Source organism: Pinus tabuliformis, chromosome 4_1 (assembly GCF_031772625.1).
Source record: "Pinus tabuliformis cultivar Carrire ecotype Pingquan chromosome 4_1, CPIR1, whole genome shotgun sequence".
NCBI classification, from domain to species: Eukaryota; Viridiplantae; Streptophyta; class Pinopsida; order Pinales; family Pinaceae; genus Pinus; species Pinus tabuliformis.
In genome coordinates, this window is record NC_142303.1 from 190,049,575 (window position 1) to 190,069,433 (window position 19,859).

General features: G+C 37.5%; 1 protein-coding gene across 1 annotated transcript in view; it reads right to left on the reverse strand.

Moving 5' to 3' along the window:
• PUM24 (pumilio 24) overlaps window positions 1-19,859 on the reverse strand; it is a 163,683-nt gene that overhangs the window by 74,528 nt on the left and 69,296 nt on the right. The window contains exons 8-10 of the mRNA XM_089419429.1: window positions 5,670-5,823; window positions 5,429-5,542; window positions 5,021-5,092 (exon numbers count right to left, since the gene is read on the reverse strand). Of these exons, the coding sequence (XP_089275555.1) occupies window positions 5,021-5,092; window positions 5,429-5,542; window positions 5,670-5,823 (340 nt within the window). The remainder of the gene's footprint in view (window positions 1-5,020; window positions 5,093-5,428; window positions 5,543-5,669; window positions 5,824-19,859) is intronic.

Consider the following 19,859-nt stretch of genomic DNA (forward strand, 5'->3'; position numbering starts at 1 on the left):
GGGGAAGATTCTAAGCATGATGAGTCTCTAGTAATTTTTGATGTAGACAGCCCAAATCAACAGTCAGATAACATAGTCTCTAGTAATTTCTGAAGTAGACAGCCCAAATCAACATTCAAATGACATAGGTACAAGTTTCCCAAGTAATAATGGTAACACTGACTTAGATGAAGAGGATTCCAAGAAAAGGCCAACGTGGTGGCACAACACCAATGGAGATGTTTGGGTAGGTGAAATTATTGAGGGGCAATCATCAAGAGGCAAGAGCAACAAAAAACTAAACAAGGGTAACTGTGCTCTTATGGCCAATGTTTAGGGAGTTTTAGAGCCACTTGTCGAGGAAGCAATACGAAAAATTGAATTGGAGAAGGCCATGACAACCGTATATGAGAGTCTAATAAAAAATCAGACTTGAGATCTCATAGGTCTTCCACTAGGGAAGAGGCCCATTGGCTATAAATGGGTGCACAAGGTCAAGAATAAGGAAGGAGACACATTCAAGAAGTACAATGCACAATTTGTTGCAGAAGGGGTTGTCTCAATGAAAAGGCATTGACTATGACGAGACCTTTGCTCCTATAACAAAGATGAGCACCATCAAATTAGTTCTAGCCATGGCAACACACTTTCAATAGAAGGTCCATTAGATGTACATGAAGAGTGTCTCCCTCAATGGAGATTTGGAGGAAGAACTCTACATATATCAACCATAGAGTTTTTGGGTTCTAGGTAAGAAGCATCTTGTTGCAAATTGAAGAAGGCTCTATATGCCCTAAAGAAGGCAACCATGGCATGGTACATTGAGATTAACACACGCTTGGATGAATAGGGGTTCTAGTGGAATCCTTCGAATTGAATTTGTATGTCAAAAGCATTGATCGTGATATCATTCTACTAGTCATATATGTAAATGGCATCATTATTACAAGTATTGAGGCAAGTGTTATTGAATGAATCGAGAATACTAAGAGAAAAGCTTTTGGCATGACTAATTTAGGCCTCCCACAGTACTCTCTAGGTGTAAAACTCTGACAAACATGTAGACACATTTTGTCTCACAAACAAAACATGCAAGGAATTTGTCTGACAGGTTCTAAATGATAGATTGCAAAATCTCATCTACGCTATGGAGAAAGGGTTGAAGCTTTCAGCCAAGACTAATTGTAAAGCAAATGATGAGTCAATCTACAGCCAAGTGGTTGTTGATTTTGTAGCCTTTGAAGGTATTCTACATTGACTTGGTGTCTTAGCATGTAGAAGATATTTGATTGCCTCTTTAGGTGCTTGCTTGGTGGAGTAAGTGATTTTATGATTTCTTCCCTAAGGTTAACTTAGGAAAAGTACATTGATTAATTTAAATAATTTTTGTGGACTATTAGGCCAAATTTCTAAGAATAATTAATTAAATTATTTAAGTGATTTAGATATAATCTCAACCATTGATCTCAAGTGAGGCTTAGGATTCAATCTTAGCCATTGATCACTTAGGAGATTAGTGTTAGCAATTTTGGCTTAATAAAATTATAAAATAAGCCTATGGGAGAGGTGAAGACGCATTATGTTGAGGAAGTTATTTTCTCAAGAGCGAGAGGCATAATTTGAATGAGGAAAATAAGGAAAGAACGTTGAGAGGATTTCAAGAAGAAATTCAAGGAAGCCAAGTTGGAAAAAGGAAACATTGAGTACAGCAGCCAAGAGGTTGATTTTGGAGAAGGCCAAATAATCTAGAGAGGCCAAGTTGCACAGGTGCACAGGTCGTACCACAGGTTTGAGGAGGCTGTGAGCAGAGTGAGGAGGTGAAGCAGCACCAGACAATGCTGAGAATTTCTTGGGGCCGATTTCCAGCTGACAGGTTGCATTTCAAAATGCTGATTTCCTTGGGGGGGCGAGTTATAGATTCTCGTACAACTGAAAATTTCTCTGTATATTTTCTCTGTGGATCAAACCCAAAGTTTTCTTGAGTTTAATAAAGTGAACGAAGATTGTTATTGGGTGAATTTTCTGTTGTTATATGTTTGATTTCTCATGATATTTTCCATTGCAATTTAACTTCCTGAGTTGATATACCACCATGTTTGTTTTATCAACAATTTCAGAATTTATTTGAGATAAATATTTTATGGGTTTTGAATAAAATTGATGAAAACAAATAGATCAGATCTGGTATAAAAGAATCAAACAGTGGTGGAGAGCTTAATATATCTTACAGTCACTAAGCCTAATTTGAGCTATGTTGTGAGCTTCATTTCCATATTCATGACAATGCCAGAAGCTGAAAATTGGACTACAACAAAGAAAGTGTTGACATATGTAAAAGGGACACTTGACTTTGGCATTTTGTACAACTAGAGCAAGGACACTAGGTTGTGTGAATATACAGCTTTAAATTGGGCAAGTTGTGTGAATGATACAAAATTAACCTCTGGATATGTTTTCAACCTTGTGTTACGAATAAATATATATAAATAATATAAATAATGAGGAAAATTGTAATAACGATTAGTTAATTAGTAATTAATACTGAAGAGGCATGTCTAAATGGGACATGACGTTCCATGAAGAGGCACCTGCCTAATATATAAGTAGGCCCCTCACTCTCATTGTATCATCATCTTATTCATACTTTCTAATATATATTCTTATATCTCAATGGAGATCTTTATATTCCAAGTTTTCTAGAGTAGTTAACAGGAAGTACGAACTTTGTTCACTTCATTTGGTATCGGAGCAGTTCGATCCTCTGGCCCCTCAACCGCTACACAGAACCTCATTCTCCGATCCAGGTCCTTGGCCATATAAATCGTCAACTTTGCTGTCGTCGTCACTGAAGCATTCGCTACAACAAGGGTGGAGTTTCTGTAACACCAGAAGATATGCAAGATATCGCAAAAATAATTTCTCAAGAAGGTAAAAAAGTAAGACAAAATATGCAAAAGGAAATTGACAAAATCACCACTGACAAAAATGAAGAAGTTACTCGGCTCAAAGACAGCAGCGAGAAATTATTGATGCAAATTAAGAAACTTAAAAATGGCAGGAAAATATTGAAAATCAAACTAGAAGAACTCAACATAGAAAACATATCGAAGCCTTCAAACGTAGATGACCAAGTTGAAGAAAGAGGAATGAATACTAATACAGTCAATATCAGAATTCAAGAAAATGTCAACCCAATTGAAGGGAAAACATATTCAAATGTTGCAGTTTGGATGAGGAAAAACCCAAGTGAAGATTTTGTAACCAACTCGACGACATCAGAACCTGAAGTAAATCAAAATCTTGCCTCACATATGATAAGGGAAAGACAAGCCAAAAGAACTCCTTACCTACGCCCAAATCACAAGAATAGACATCTCAATCAATTTACGAATTTGAATCATATAGAACATAAACAACAAAATTATGTTCCAAAGGAAAATGGCATTAGCACAATCCAGTCTGACAATAACAAGTTATCTCAATTATCAAGTAATTGCCAAGTCTCACAAAAGATTAATTTAGGATGGTCTGATCCCTTCTCAATGCGACAGTTTTGTTTATCACTTAGAGGATCATATCGTCTTGTTTCGATGAAGATGACAGTTCCGAGACAAGAAGACATTCGAACAAAAAAAAAAGATCAAGCTTTTCATTAGTAAGCTTTGACGACAAAGCTTTTTTGAGGAGGAAGGCAATGTTACAAATAAATATCTATAAATAATGAGGATAATTGTAATAACGATTAGTTAATTAGTAATTAATACGGAAGAGGCATGTCTAAATGAGACATGACCTTCCATGAAGAGGCACCTGCCTAATATATAAGCAGGCACCTCACTCTCATCGTATCATCATCTTATTCATAGTTTCTAATATATATTCTTGTATCTCAATGGAGATCTTTACATTCCAAGTTTTCTTGAGTAGTTAACAGGATGTACGAACTTTGTTCGCTTCACCTTGGCACAAGTGCAATCACATGTATCAACAAGAAGCAGCATGCAATAGCCCTTTCATCAACAGAAGCAAAATACCAAGGAGTCAAAAGAGCATGTGAGGAAATTTGGAACCGGAGGATGCTTGCAAACAAGAAGATGCGACAACTAGAGCCAACACCTTCATTTTATGACAATCATGGGGTGCTCAAACCAGCTAAGAATTCAATCTTCCACAGGCATACCAAGCCAGTTGAGATATATTGTCATTTCATAGTCAACTTGTAGAGGATGGAACATTTTTACCAAGTCTTTGGGTCTTAAAAATAAAAAGTTTCAAGATAATCTTGGCGCGGTTGGTAGATTGACCATTAAGAGGGGCTGATAAAGTAAATATCATATTATAATGATCAATTCAATACCAGACATAGTCATTAAAGGTCATTTCAACTTTCAGTTATTTTATTTTTTTATGCTTTGCTTTAGTGTGTTTCTTAGTCTACCCCACATTCATAATGCGGATTGACTAGCCTAGCTTGTAACCCTTATAAGAAAGCTTTTGCTTGTAAATTCAATATGAAGAACTCTGCTGAGTTTATCTTGATCTTTCTTTATGTGCAATTTCCGTGATAACTGCAAGGGATTTACCAAATGTGGTTATCACTTATATTGAATATTGATGATGTAGGTTTCAAGCAGATTATTGCATGGAAGTGGCAATGAACCCTATTCTTCATTCAAGCGTCTGAGGGTGGGGGTTGAGCTTATTTCTAGGTTTAGCATTTGTAAAAAGATGTGTTCCTATGTGTTACACTCCACCATGTTGTGTATCAGGGACCTATGAGTCCCATATCAAAGACCCATTTCTGCACGTCCCAATGTCATGTGACTTGGAATTTTTTTTCAAAACAAACAGCTTATGCAAATCGACATACAGATTACGGATAAATTAGCTCGTCATTTATAGACTAGATGGCCTTCTCTGTTGCAATACTGATGTATATACTCTTTGGGTCACATTAACTAAGGTTAAAGTCTAAAGATGAGACTCTAAAAGCTTCAAGTAAAAGACATCCATAGCTTGAAATTAAACCATGGGCACTCACCACACATCCATATTCATCGTGAGCAATCTTTACTACATGCCCTTTCATTCCTTTCACAATCTTCTTTCTTTCCTGAAAAAACAAAGAACTGAATTAGAATGTTCAATGGGCAAACATGAAAGACTAACATCTCAGCCAATGCCAAACAGAATTATCAGATAAATATAAAAGACTTTAGCATGCATTGTCGTAAATGTCATTATATGTATATATATATATAATTGTGGATAAACTTTATCCTATTTTACCATAAACTCCTTCCCTCTAATTAAAATTGGGCAATAAGAGAGGTAAATACTTCCTAGGTTTGAACAACTGACAATTATTAACAGCTATCCATTTCATTCAAAAAGTACATGATTGCTGCTTCAGAAATTCAAACAAGAAGAAAGAGAACTGTCAACAAACCTTAGCACCACCATGTATAATACAAAATGCGCCAACCTTTGAACCATCTCTTGTATGGATCATTCGTACAAGAAGTGGCCCAGATAGCTGCTGAATTATATCTGTGACAGATGACTTTTGCCCAAATTTTAAATCAGTTAATCAGGAAATCATCTACAGAAAGTGCATTTCATAGATTTTGCAATGATTTTCTCTAACTATACAGAGGCTTTCAGTGAAATAAAGAACTGTATTTTGTCACCTTGTTTGATATACACATGTACTCCAACAAAGCTCTATGCACAATTGAATGGTCAACAATTCCTTTTTCAAGAATTGGCTGTAATGCTAATGTCATGTGCTCCAAAACTGCAGACCTTTTTGATGGATGCTCACCAGATAACAAATCCACTAATCTGCATCCCACAGAAAGATAGTAGAAAACTAAGTTACTAATCTGCATCCCACAGAAAGATAGTAGAAAACTAAGTTACTGCAATCAAATTTTAAATTCAAATACAATATGTCAGATGTTAACTATTCACAGATACATAATGTTTATTTGCCTTAAGGGACGATTATTTGTTAGCAAAGGTCGTGTATGCTGGTCATGGTTTCCAGTAAATCGGGAACTTCAAATCCTTATGTTTAATTTCCAAAAAAAAATGTTATATCTGCCATTTCTATCCAACGTTATATATGACAATTTTTAAATTAGCATTCGTTTTCGTAAATATGTTAAATTCATAAAATTATTCAAGTCCCTAATTTCCTTAAGCTTAGATTAGAGTCCGTGATTAGCAACTAAAGTACTGATCGTAATTGAACAGCCTTGCCTAGCACTATGACTAAGATGACTTTGCTTCCTATCATCCTGACTGTCTAAATGGTAGCACTTCGTGGAATGGTACATAACACCATTACAAAAACAATAAATATCCGTCACTACAAATATTTCCAAAGTCTCCACCCTGGGCCACTAGAAAAAGATCACTGTTATGTCGCATAACTCATCCCTTCACTGAAACTAGCCACAATCAAAACTGTCTAAACCTTAGCCACAGATTCACCTAAAGTTACCAATCTGCAGTCATAAACAGTTACAGCATGTTGTTGCACAAAGTGTCCAGGCACCGCAACAATGCTCAGAGTAAGCGTTGTCACTCTAATCCTTATTCAGTTTAGACTCTCTCCTAGACAAGTCAAGGGGGGTAGTCCCTAGGGTGAATGAATGAGGGTAGCCTATGGAACACAGGCTCTCGGAGACTTTAGGATGAACAACTTGATGAATGTAAACAAGTCCTGGTTAACCGAGGTGGATAAGACACTACCACAAGATGGAAATGATTTTAGACCTTAATATTCAATTAATCATAAACTAAATGAAAACAAGTTATCCAGAGCAATTTATAAATGTGATGAAAGTGACGATCATGAACAATTAAATGTAAATGCCCAAAACTTTATCACGCAATATATTTTAGCAATTAAATACCGTTTATGAAAATTAACTGCTAAGCAATGATTCTAGATATAAAATGATTTTCTTCAATAACCCAGATCTAAAATTTATCTTTCTCCTATAGTCAATCTTTAGATATGATTCTAAAACATTAATCGCATTTGACAATAGAGAAATCCCTACCACAAAATTTAAAATTTTACACTTAACACAAAAAGACACCAAGGCACTTTAGATTAAAATTTAATTATCCCTTAGGTAAATTTTTAATGTGCTAAGTTTATGAAGCAAATTTAATGTGGCAAAAAAAAATTAATGTGACCAAAGATGGAAATCAAAAGACCATAATTAAATTTAAATTTTTAATGGGCCATAGACCACATAAAAATTTAATTTTTTAAATGTGAAAGCTTAGATCTTCTTTTGATTTATTTCATTCGCAATTTCAAAGTCACCAATTCTTTTTTATTTTTAGTTTTTTTTAAATGTTTTTTAAATTACAAAATCAAAACCTAAAAACAAAAAGAAAATCACAACATAAAAGAAAAAATAAAAGTCATAAGTTTAAGCAAAAAAAAATTAGAATTGTTTTAAGAAAAGAAAATCAAAACAAAAGAGGCATGAAATATAAATAAAACAAAGGAACCAAAAATGAAACAAAAAAAGGCAAACCCTAAGAAATGAATTCAAATTACATTAGATAACAAAAAAAAAAGGACCTAAGTTAAATGAAACTAAAACATAAAATAAGAAACAAAAAAAAGGTTGAATTGTTTTGTTTGTTTGCAGGTCTAGCGGCGTATGGGAGCGAGGAGCTTTGGCAGCACATTGAAGGCCACAAAGGAGCCACAGGGAAGGCAAGGTTGCAACATGAGTTGGAGCTACAGAGAGCAACGAGCAGGGATGGGAACTGTTGGATAGGGAGGAAGGAACCGCGGGCGAAGGATTAGACACAGGTAGAGGACTGCTTCAGGAGTGGAGGACGGCAGAAAAGAAACAGGAAAAGGAGAAACGCGGGCTGAGGAGCCGCGATGCAAATGAAAGAGGGTTTAGGCAGCGAGGGATGGAGCCATGGAAAAGAAAGGCAACTCGTGGGCTGGAGTGGAGGAAGGGTTGCAGATCAGAGAGAAAGAGGTGGAGCTAAGCATCAAGATGGAGGGAAGATTGCAGAAAAAATGAAAAAAAAAACCTAGCAGCAAAATAAATTTCTAAATTTTTCCAGAGTAAGAAAGCAGCAAAAAGATGGAAAAATGCAGCATGAGACAACAACAGAATTTCAAGAGGCTTCCAAGCAGAAAAATGGTAGCCCAAAACAAAAACAAAAAAATACCAAAATTTTTTATTTAAAATGATATTCTTCTACTTCAGATTTGTCTTCAAAACACTTACCCTCAGACTATAAAAAATTTTAATAATATCCCTGAAAAGTGATATTGAGGCCAGATCTTACCCTCCAGGGCCTAGATTTGGCTTCAAACAAAAATTCTCCTTCAGATCTATCGCTGCAAAAAAGAAAAACAAAACACCCAGAAACGATATACACAATGATGAAATTAAAAACCTCAAAAACCCAGATGAATAATTACAATAATTACGAGTTGAAGGCTCTAAGTAGCCAGATCTATCATTATGCCACACAGAAATTAAAAAATAAAAAATAAATGAGGTGCTAACTCGAAACCCTCATGCATCAATAAAACAAAAAACCTTATGAAAAGCCCGAGATTAATTTAGCTAGGCACTTCAAGAAACACAGATCTAGAGTTATAGTTGGTCCAACTGAAAACTTCCCCTAACGTCCGAAGATCTAAATCAAGATTTCCCTGCAAAACTCAATCTAGCCATTAAAAATAAAGTGAGAAAATAATAATAAAACTTAGACAAATAGAGACACCTACTATTACGTTCAAAATTTAAATTATTATTCAAACCTCAGCCACTGAGTAAGATACCTGTACTAAAATCACTCTTCAAAAGCTATCATCAATGACTTTAGAAAATATTATGTATGAAAGTAACACATCTTACAGTATTCCAATGAAGAGTAACACCAATAGAAATTAACCCCAAAGTCTTTATTTATTATCCAGAAAAAGATTACACAAGAGCTTCTTGCTAAGCACACGACTCAAAGATCGGATAAATCGACTGACAAATGACTTCCTATTTAAAGATAAATCCTCCAATGGCTAGTTCGAATGATCCTCATCAAAGCAATCTCGACCGTTGATGAAGATCAAAATTTCTTTTAATCTCATCCGTCGAAATATTTAATTTTTGAGGAAATTCAAAATTTTCATTTAAATGCATTTTAATTAACTCAAAAAATAAATTTTTGAGTTAATTTCCCCAAAAATTTGACTTTGACTTAACCCCAAGGATCAAAAGTTTAAAATTTATCAAAAAAATTAATTTACCTTAGATCCTTGACCTCTTAAAATTTAATTTTTAGGACCAACGAATTTTTCCTTCGGAGAATTTAAATTTACCTACGACCTAAAATTAATTAAATTTTTGGCTTAGGATTTTAAATAATTTTTGGCCCGAAACTTTAATTAATCAACCTATAAGAAGATAAATTATTTTTCCAACCCTCAAGACACTTTACATCATGATTTTCATATATTTTACATCATAAAGGGTAAAACCCATTTGTGATAGAGTCTCACAAGTTACATATTTCTGTTACACAAATATAATCCAGCAGACCAAGTAATTTGTAATAAAATAATATAACCAAATAGTTAGGATTACTCCCAAATTACTTTTACATAGACTCGATCTAGAACACTAGGACTCGCCTAAGATCCTAGCGACAAAATCCATTCCAACTTTGGGGTAAGACTTGGGGGGAAAACTCTGTCGACCTTCCGAGAATGGATCGGTGAGACAAAAAACCTCCCAGAATGGAGATCGTCGCTAGAAAGGTACGTTTACCTAGGTTGTTACATACATGACATGGTTCTACTAAGATTATTTACATCATATACACGCAGAATGGGTTTACATTATAACAAGATGATCAAGCTGATAATGATCACGGGACGGCATGGACACATCGATCAAGCACTATCCCTTTTGCGAAAAAAGGGGGTGTACTGTTATGGGTCGTTGACATGTAGTGGTCAACATAGCCCATCCAATTCATCGATAAAGTACAAAGATCTAGCCCCCAGGGTGTAGACCAGTCGATGACAGGTTGTACTGTTAAGTCACTCCTTGTGTAAAGGTCACTGGTTCAAAACCCGATTTACTTGTGTCCACAATACGGACAGTTGTTGGTGCCTAGTGGTTATAGTGGTACCAGACAGAATCGAACCTGTGTCACGTGAGTACGATCCAGGCCTGGTTGTCAATTCCTTTAGCTACAAAAATAAATAAGTAAAATAAAGTACAAAGATCCACCTGCTGCCTAATATACTTATGGTTTCATTTGGTCTTATAAAACAAAATAAATACAATAATGCTGGATAGAAAAGAAAGAATCTGAATATAAAAAATACTTTAACCTTCCTGAATGTGACTTTGATAAATGCATGCTCTGTGAACACTAAGATTAGTATCCAGACGTTCACAGCTGATTCAATAACGAGAGTTTTCATGTCTGCACTTGAGAATATCAATATATCGATAAAGACTTCTAGCCGTTAGAAGTCTTTTTTATCCGTTGCCCAGTCAAATATAGTTGTTGGAATGACCTGCATTCCCTATTTAACTTATCGCTCAGATTTGATCTTCAACTTGTCCTGATGATGAACCACACTGGTTGGTTCAAAACACGTCGATAAATGATTTTTTATGTGATTTTGCCGAAATTATTTTCACAAACATGTTATGGATCACAGAAGTCTCAACTCTTTAAAAATATCAACCTAACCATAATATATCATGTTATAATACATCAGAGATCTATGACAAATTAGCATTGTTTGGAGACTACGGCAACAATTAAGAAGATCCCATCACCATCACAATAATCTTGAACCCACCCTTAACTACATCAACAGCATTTCCAAAGACATCAATTTACCATGGAAATTTGGAAAAATCAGTCCCTACATTTCCTGGATGTCCTTGTCTCTCATGATAAAACTGGTCCCTTTCCACACCATGTCTGTAAAAGGGAAATCCACACCAGCCACTACCGTCATGCTAACTCCCAACACCACCTGTAATGTACCTTCCTATATTACAAGATGATAAGGGCAAATATAACTCGCTTAAGTACTGAATAGTCCACATAATAAATAGTAGTCTAATAAATGCAACTAATAAAGAATTATTAATAGTTTGACCATTTGGCCCCCAGGGATTAGCTCAACCAATTCTCGACAATGTTGTTGGGCATTTCGCTAGCTCCATAATGTCAAGTGCCCGGTTCGAATCCCCTGGGTGAGGTACACTAGCCTATGTGATGCAAGAGCATTTAGCTTAGAAGAATCATTGTATTTTAGTAAACATAAGGGGGTCTTGTGTTTTTAGGAAGTTGGTCTCCTAAGTGTTGAACTAATGTAATTATTAAGGTTTTGAGTGATTTTAATGGGAGAAGCTAAAATAGGGATTTAATTAAGTATAGTGAGGCATATTTGTAAATAATCTCGAATGTTGGAGAACATGAGAGATTTAGGATAGTTGAAAGATTTGAGAATCAGTTGTAAATCTTAGATTAGGAGTTGGTTTCATGATTTGTGGATTAAAGAGGATCCTTAGGGATAAAGATGAGATTTTAGGATTTTGTTGAGAAGCTTATCTAAACCAGGAATTGGTTATAGAATCCTTTTGTATAAATGTAAGCCAAAAAGGCAGAGAAAAAGTTGGTCAAGTTAGATAGTTAGAGGTTGTGAGTTAGAGGTTTGATTGTAAGCCTACGGACAGGTAGGAAAACAGAGGCCACTGATACAGAAGATCAGGCCAAGGAGAGAGTTCATGTGTAAATACTTGTTTATTAATACAAAAAACTCAATTCTGAGTTTATGTGTGTGTACGTAGTAATTTAGTTATAATTTGTGTGTGAACTAGAGTAAGTTTTGTGTAACAGAGGTTGCAGGTGGAGTTCGAGCAAAACACAGAGAAGAAGTGATATGAAGGATCGTATTGGATCGCTTGAATCCATTCGAAGGATCATAGTTGAGATTCAAGAGTGACAGTGATTAAAGCATGAGGAGTTAAATCAAGAGGGAGTTGTGCTGCAGAACAATCAAAGACCAGAAACCCGGGAGGAACCCGAAACCACAGAGAACTTTGAGAAACCACATGAAGGCACGAAGGAAGGAAGTAAACGTGCACAGGAGTCTTCGGATTGTTTAGATCGACGGATATTAATGGCGGAAGAAGAATGGCAGAGGAATAGATCTGGATTGTCAAATCGACAGATCTGTTAGATCAACGGTGATCAGAAACTGTGGGGGTAGGAGAGTATGGATTTTCTTGATCGTGGTTGAAGTCCCGCACTCGCTCCTGACGTCGATCTCATATTCAAACTTTTGGATCACAGTCGATTGCAAGAGTTAAGTCGTTTTTAATCTGTGTGCTAGTTGAAATCGCACAAACCGTAGATTTGATGGCCTCTTATATTTAACGGTCATCGCGCGCCAATCAACTCGTACAATAGTCAAGGAAGAAAGACGGGTTTATAAGTGGAAGTTGTTTATCGGGTGGAGGAAAAGTGGTAAATGGTAATTCGAGTTGGTCACCCGATTCCATTTATTACACGTAGCACGTCGGAGGAGAGAGGAAACCGCTTTATTGGGCGGGTAATCCCCGTGCAAGTGGCTCATCCGATAACGTTGTTAACCGTTGGATCAAATGGGTTTTGATCAACGGTGGAGGATCACCGATTAGTTTTGATAAATGGATGGACCAACAACCATCGGATTCGATGGTAAGATCGACGGCGGAGATTGAAGCGATAAAGCTTGGGCCTGAGCGGACCCGAGAGGTTTATCAACGCGAGTTAAGTGATTTGAGTTCCGACGGGTGAATGGGTTTAAGTTGTGATACGACGCGACAGCCGTTGATCTAATGGAGTGAAATCAACGGTGGAGGATTGAACCCGATAAAGGTAGAGCGTGGAAAAATGTGCAAAGGTCGTGGATTGGCGGAAAGGTAAGGCTTACGTGTGTTTTATGTGTATTTCTATATATAAGAATTATAATAAAAATAAATTGGATAAAGGTTTATAGGTTAAGTTCTAATGTAACCAAAGTTAAGAGTGGGGTTTGGTTAATATGTGCAGGGTATAGAATTAACCAAAGTTTATGAGGGTGAATTAAGTTCCACTAGAAAGGTTAATGAAGGTTTAGACTATTGAATAGTCAAATATAACGTTTCCGCATAAAACTTAATTAAGAACATTAAACCTTGGTTTAAGAAGGTTTTCACCATGGATCAGGTGATTAAGGCCTGGGACCAATGACATGCAATTTTATATGCATACTGTGGGTGAAGTCAACTTAGGCTGGCATCACTATGTAGAAATTTTTAATTTTGTGAATTGATAGTTCTTATGCAATTAAGAAATTTCACCTCCTTGACTAGATGTTTCCTAAATCTTAACCCTGTGAATTTTCAGCCTTACCACTCTCATGAAATATAGAATAACACAGCAGCAGGAAGATAACAGTATTTCACTTCTTCACAATCCAATCTTCCCAGCAGTCCAGGCAAAAAAGATACCAAAGTGACTTGATAACTTTCGGCCCTCTAGGGCAATCTTATTATGAATAAACCATATCTGAAAACTCCCTTTTAGTATTTCTAACATCAGTAAAACAGCCCTTGACATCTTCAGTTATGATGTCAAATAACTCAACAAATTTGTCCTTTACTTATGTCAAATCAGCAAGACGTATATAGCTGTAAAGTACAATTCACGAAGAGCATACATCACTGGAAATCAAATCTGCATTTTATGCAAGTTGTGGACAGCCGAAACTTCATTAACATTCTTAAGATGAAGTTAGTGTATGTACTATGTACCCTAGCCTTTGTCACGAAACCAATGCAGTCCACTAGCTCTCCAAAACCCTATCTACGGAAAATTTTAAAAAGCCCTAGCTTAACCAAGGAGCTCCAACACCCATGAATCACTCAAACAAGTCCTCCAAGGCGAGACCTCTTCTTAGTCACCAAATACACCCTATGGTTTCATCACAAAACCCTATTCTCAAAACTCAAATGGATGATCATGAAACCTTACCCTAGGATGCTCCAAAATACAATAAAACATTAGACTCCAAGAGAGAAAGACCAAGTACAGATGATGATCAAGAGAGAGAAGGGAGAATAGTGCACACTCCTCAAGATCACGTCTCTACACAAGAGTGAAATATAATGATGAGTGAATGAATGATAATAGACTCTCTCCTCCTATATATATGGGAGTTAAAGTAGGCCAACAATACAATGTGGGCCCAATCCTGACAAGCAACCTTCATCAAGATCATGTAGGCCAACACAAGTGAAGTGCTCCACTCCAAGGGTGCACATTTCATGCTCCAAGGTGATGTTCTATTGATGTTATTAGCTCAAACAGGTGCTTCTACATAGGCTCAGCGTCTAGCATGCAAAAGATGCCAAATTGCCTCTTTAGGTGCTTGCTCATGACAAGTGATTATTATGATTTCTTTCCTGAATTTAACTTCAGAAAAGTACACTAATTGATTAATGTTAACTATTGGGCTAAGTTTCTAGGGATAAATAATTTAATTATTTATGTGACTTGGATCTGATCTCTACCATTGATCTAAGTGGGTTAGAAATTAATCCTCGCCATCTAACACTTTGGAGATTGGGGATTAGGGACTTAGCTCAAGATTAAATTATAAAGTAAGCCTAAGATAAAGGTGAATGACACATTGTGATTAAGAGAGGGACTTTCTAGAGGAGTGAGAGGCTCATTGAATGAAGAGGAGAAAAGTGTGCCGCAAGGGTTTTTCAAAAGCGAAATTGGTGGAGGCAGAGTTATAGGAGAGAGAGCCCAAGAATTGGGAGGTAGAGGTCAAGATTGTGAGAGGAAGCCAAGTTTCCAGCCAGATCCACGTTGAGGAAGGGACCAAAATTTTCCCAGTGTGCAGGTTGTACAGCTGGAGGCCAAGATTTTGCAAGTGGAGGTTGAGATTTTCCAGGGTCAAGTTATTTTCCAGGGCAACTGAATTTCTCTAAGGGCCGAAAATCCAGTGGATTGTTTTCCAAGTTCAATTGTGCAGTAATTTTCTCTATAGTTCTCTGTGGATCAAGGCCCTAATTTTCCAGATTAATAAAAGTGACGGAAGATTTGCTGAGCAGACATTTCTGCTGTTCTTGTTGTTGATTTTCCTATTTTACTTCCACTACAATTTATTTTTGAAACTTAATAATACCAGAGTATTTATTATCCAACAGATTTCAAAATTTTATTTTGGCAAAAATAATTTTTGAGTGTAAAATAACTGTGGGAGAAAAATAAGTCAGACCAGGTATTTAAAGTTAACACGGTATCAGAGCACTTGAAACTCTCAGGGGAAAATCAATCTGTCACAAGGGCATACAGCAGCAAACTAATTTGTCTTCCAGAAGTATATTTTCTGGGGGTTTTTTAATTTGATTTGGAGGTTTGCAAGGATGGTTGCAACAGAGTTAAGATATGAAGACCGGTTGGAGAGGTCATCCAACTACAATCTTTCGAAGGAGAGAGTAGCATTAAGCTAATGGAGAATAGGATTTGGGAGTTTGCAAGTAGCATTCTCACTCCTACCAATGCTGCAAAACTGGCCATCTTTAACCAAAAAGATGTGAAGGCCAAGAGAATTATCCTGGATGGGGTGTGGAGGATCATGTGATCCGTCATCTCTTCATGAAGAAAGTTGCCAACGAAATGTGGGAGCCTTTGACCAAGCTATATCAAAGCAACAATACATACAGAATAATGGTGTTGAAGGAGAAGCAAAGAAACACCAAGATGTCTAAGTCAGAAACAATTGTTACATACCTCACCAGGATCACAAAGGTAGGAGACGAGTTGGCTGCAGTTGGGGAGAATGTGTTAGGTGAGGAGATGGTGAGTACATCCCTGAATAGTTTTTCCAAGCCATGGGCATCCTTCGTCAAAAGGATCAGCACATGAGAATCTACCTAACTGGGAGAGGTTATGGGATGACTTCATACAGGAAAAAATTTAAGAGATCTTTTCATGGGAGCAAGTCTAAGGGTGATGATGAGAACCTTGCCCTTGCCAGTGAAGCAAAGAAGGGCCAAGGGAAGAAGAGCATAGGAAGAAAGAGTACCATAGGAGCTGGAAAGAAGAAGGACATGAGCAAACTCAAGTGCTTTGCATGTCAAAAATTTAGCCACTAAGTAGGCCAATGTCCAAACAAGAAGGGGGGTAACAAGAAGATTCAAGTAATAGCTTCAGTAAATACACTAGTGGACGAATTTTCCAACAAAATTCAAGAAGGAAATCTCACTTGTATCTTGCATTTCTGGCAACATAGCCAAGGGTGTGTGGTTAGTAGACAGTGGTGCTTCTCGTCACATGACGAGATCATGTGATTGGTTCACCAGTATTTTAGAGGCGGACTCAGAGCTACATGTGGAGCTTGGCAACAATGTCAGGGGTGTAGTAAAGGGGATTGTTACTATCCAATTTCAATTAAAGTAGGGGATCCTTTGGAGGTGATTGAGGTATTGTTCATTCCTAGATTGACCAAGAACCTTCTTGCAGTCTCAGCAATGAAGGACAAGGGGTATGAGGTGTTCTTCAAAGATGGATAGGTACTTGTCATGCTGAGTGAATGGGAGAACAGAAGGGAACCTATATATGCTGAGGGGTCAAGCCAGTACAAGCGCACAAACAGATGGCATATTTGCATCACAGGGAGTTACCTATTTTATAGGAGATTGTCACTGGTCTTCTTGAGTTTAGCAAGGAGCAGCAGGGTGTTAGCAAAGGGTGTGCTTTGGGCAAGTATACCAAGACTATTTTCCCAAGCAATGATTCAACATCCAAAGGGTTGTTGGATCCATGCATGGCCCTATGTCAGTGGGGTCCTTGAGTGAGTACAACTATTATGTGACCTTTATAGATGATTGTTCCAGGAGGACATGGATCTACTTCATGAAGGCCAAGGATGGGGTCTTCAGTCAATTTGAAGAGTTCAAGGCTCTTGTGGAGAGCCAAACAAGAAGGAAGGTCAAAGTCCTTAGATTAGATAATGGGGTTGAGTACACCTCTAATGAATTCAAGGACATTTGCAAGAAAGGGAACATCAAGAAAGAGCTAACAGTTTCTTACAACCTGTAGCAGAATGGGTTTGTTGAAAGGCAAATCAGGGCCATCGTCAACTTACTAAAGCCATGATTCATGATCAAGATCTACCTATGTTCCTGTGGGCAAAAGCATGTAATACAGTAGTCTATATTCCAAACAGGAGTTCTCACAAGGTCTTGGGGGACAAGACTCCCAAGGAGGTGTTGACAAGAGTGAAATCAGAGGTGGGGAATTTTTGTATCTTTGGGTGTCCAGTGTATATTCATGTACCAGCAAAGAAGAGGACAATGCTGGTTGAATCCCTCAAGATTGAAGGGCATTTTTGTTGGTTACAATGATACTTCCAAGGAATACAAGGTGTAGACCCCATCACTGGGGAAGACTGTGGTGAGAAGGGATGTGAGATTTAAGGAGCACAACGTCTTGAGGAAGTCACATCATATAGTGTTAATTTTTCATGGGCCCTAGATTTGGTCTATGACCGACATATTACATAAACACACTAGTGGAACTCTTAACTAGCAACTTAGCACAGCGGAATCAAACAACAGAGAAATCAATAACAATACACAAGAAAATTGGCCCAAATCAGTCCTCTTATTCATCCATTAACAAGAAAACACTAGGGCTCCCGTAGCAAGGATCATGGCCCTTTAGATCTCTGATACGAAAATAATATACAGACTGTTCTTTGACTAAAAATACAGAACTTGAGATCTGATCCTTTAGATCTTCAATCTGCCCAATGCATACCTGAGCTACTCCTTCAGCTCACGGTCATTGGACTATTTGCACTCCTTTGCAACCATTCCTTCTGCAATCTCCTTGTTGTTCAAACTTCCATTAATGAACAGACTTCACTAGTATTGCTCAACAATCCTCTTAGGTCTGCCAGATCTGCTCCTCAACTAACAAATCTAACCCTCTTCTCACCGATCTGATCCTCTGTGGCCAGATCTCCTCAGCCCTCCTCAGATCTGCTCTTAAATAGGCAGATTTGCCCTTTCTAGGGCTCGATCCCCTTCATCCCTAACACAGAACAGTTGTGGCCTTCTAGATCTGCCAATTTACAAACAGATTTGCCCTCTGTCCTGCTTGGGTGCACTAGATCAGATCTGCACTGATCTCTTAGCCATCTAACCTTGTTGCGGATGGCCTTACCAGGCTTCTTTTCACGGCGGCTATCCCTCCTTGGATCACAAATTATACTAGTGGCCAAGCACCTCCTCATTGCGGCCTGAGACCCCTTAGTGAAGCATTTGCTCAGGTATCTTCAAGGTACAGTGGATTATGGGCTAAAATATGTGAGGGATGATGGAGTGCAGTTATTGGGCCACACAGACTCTTTTAAGGCGCTAAAGATGTGTTGCATTTCCTGTAGTGTGTCATTAGTAGCAAGGAATTAAAGAAATAGACCCACATATACAACTCTGTCAATGCTCAAAAGCCTTTTAGGAGGCATGAACTTCTACCAGACAATTGTCCATCATTATTCCCACATCTCTCACCCTCACAACTTCACCAATAGCACTAAAATATGCCAACTAGCATCCACAGCACAATAAAGCATTCAAAGAAACAAAGATGCATTATCTGCATGATTGACTTTGGCATTACCAAGTTTAGAAAATACATCTAACGGAGAACCAGAGACCTCACATAATGCTTTAAGAGTTGTTCTTAAGCATACTATGTTTTCTAACATGGTCCCCTCATGGAAGGCATACAGCTCCTAGAGACCTTTCATCTCTGAGCATCTTGTCTGACAATCTCAACCTATGCCATCCCCTTGGAAGGTTGCTCCTTCCATTCTTCCAGATTGTCTACTTCCCTCAAAACTGGAAGCTCTTCCTGTCGTCTGGCATGGTCCTGGATGTCCTAGCAATCTGTACAATCCTCCCTCTCGAACATTAATCATTTCCTGTTGAGTTTATGCTTGAGCCCTTTGCTCATACAAGAACCTGACCATCAGGGGACTGGAGAACCACTCCCTCTTACTGGGAGAACCCTCTTGCCACAAAACTCGCTTATATGTTGCTATCTGATGTGTGAATCATTGCCTTGGCTAAAAAATAAAGATAATAATAAAAATTGAGGGAGAAAAAATATAAAGTACTTATCTCTTGATCTGAGGATTGTAGAGAATTGTTAACTTCCTCCCAGACAAATTTGTAAGAGAGTCTCGGAAACTTGTCACATGCCTCGTACACAAACCAAACATCACTACTATTGCTAATAGTTTCTAAAGGAAAAATTCCTTTGACTTCTATTGAGGTTGATGCTCATCATCATCATCATCAACATTGGTTATTGATGCATGCTGCTCTCCCTTCCTTTTCTTCTCGAGATACTGGGAAGCATAGTGTCCAAAATCATGACAAATGAAGCACTTGACCTTTGAAATATCCTTCTTCTGATCTTGCGGATTCTGCAATTTATTTATGGACAACAATCTGGTCTCCTCTTGGACACAAATAGTCCATAGCTTGTCAAACTTGGGCATTTTTTCTCATACACAAATTCCCTGAATAAATGGCTCCCATGAGGAGGGAAATCCATTGAGAGTCACTATAACAAGAATTGTATCATCAATGGGATATTTAATGGCTACAAGCTCATCTTTGATCTAGGAGACTCCAGAATTTGATCTAGTCATCATGACATTCTGGAGACTATTTTTCAAGGTTAACTTCCTACTAGTGTTGCTGCTCTCATACAATCCTACCAAAGCATCATATACTTTC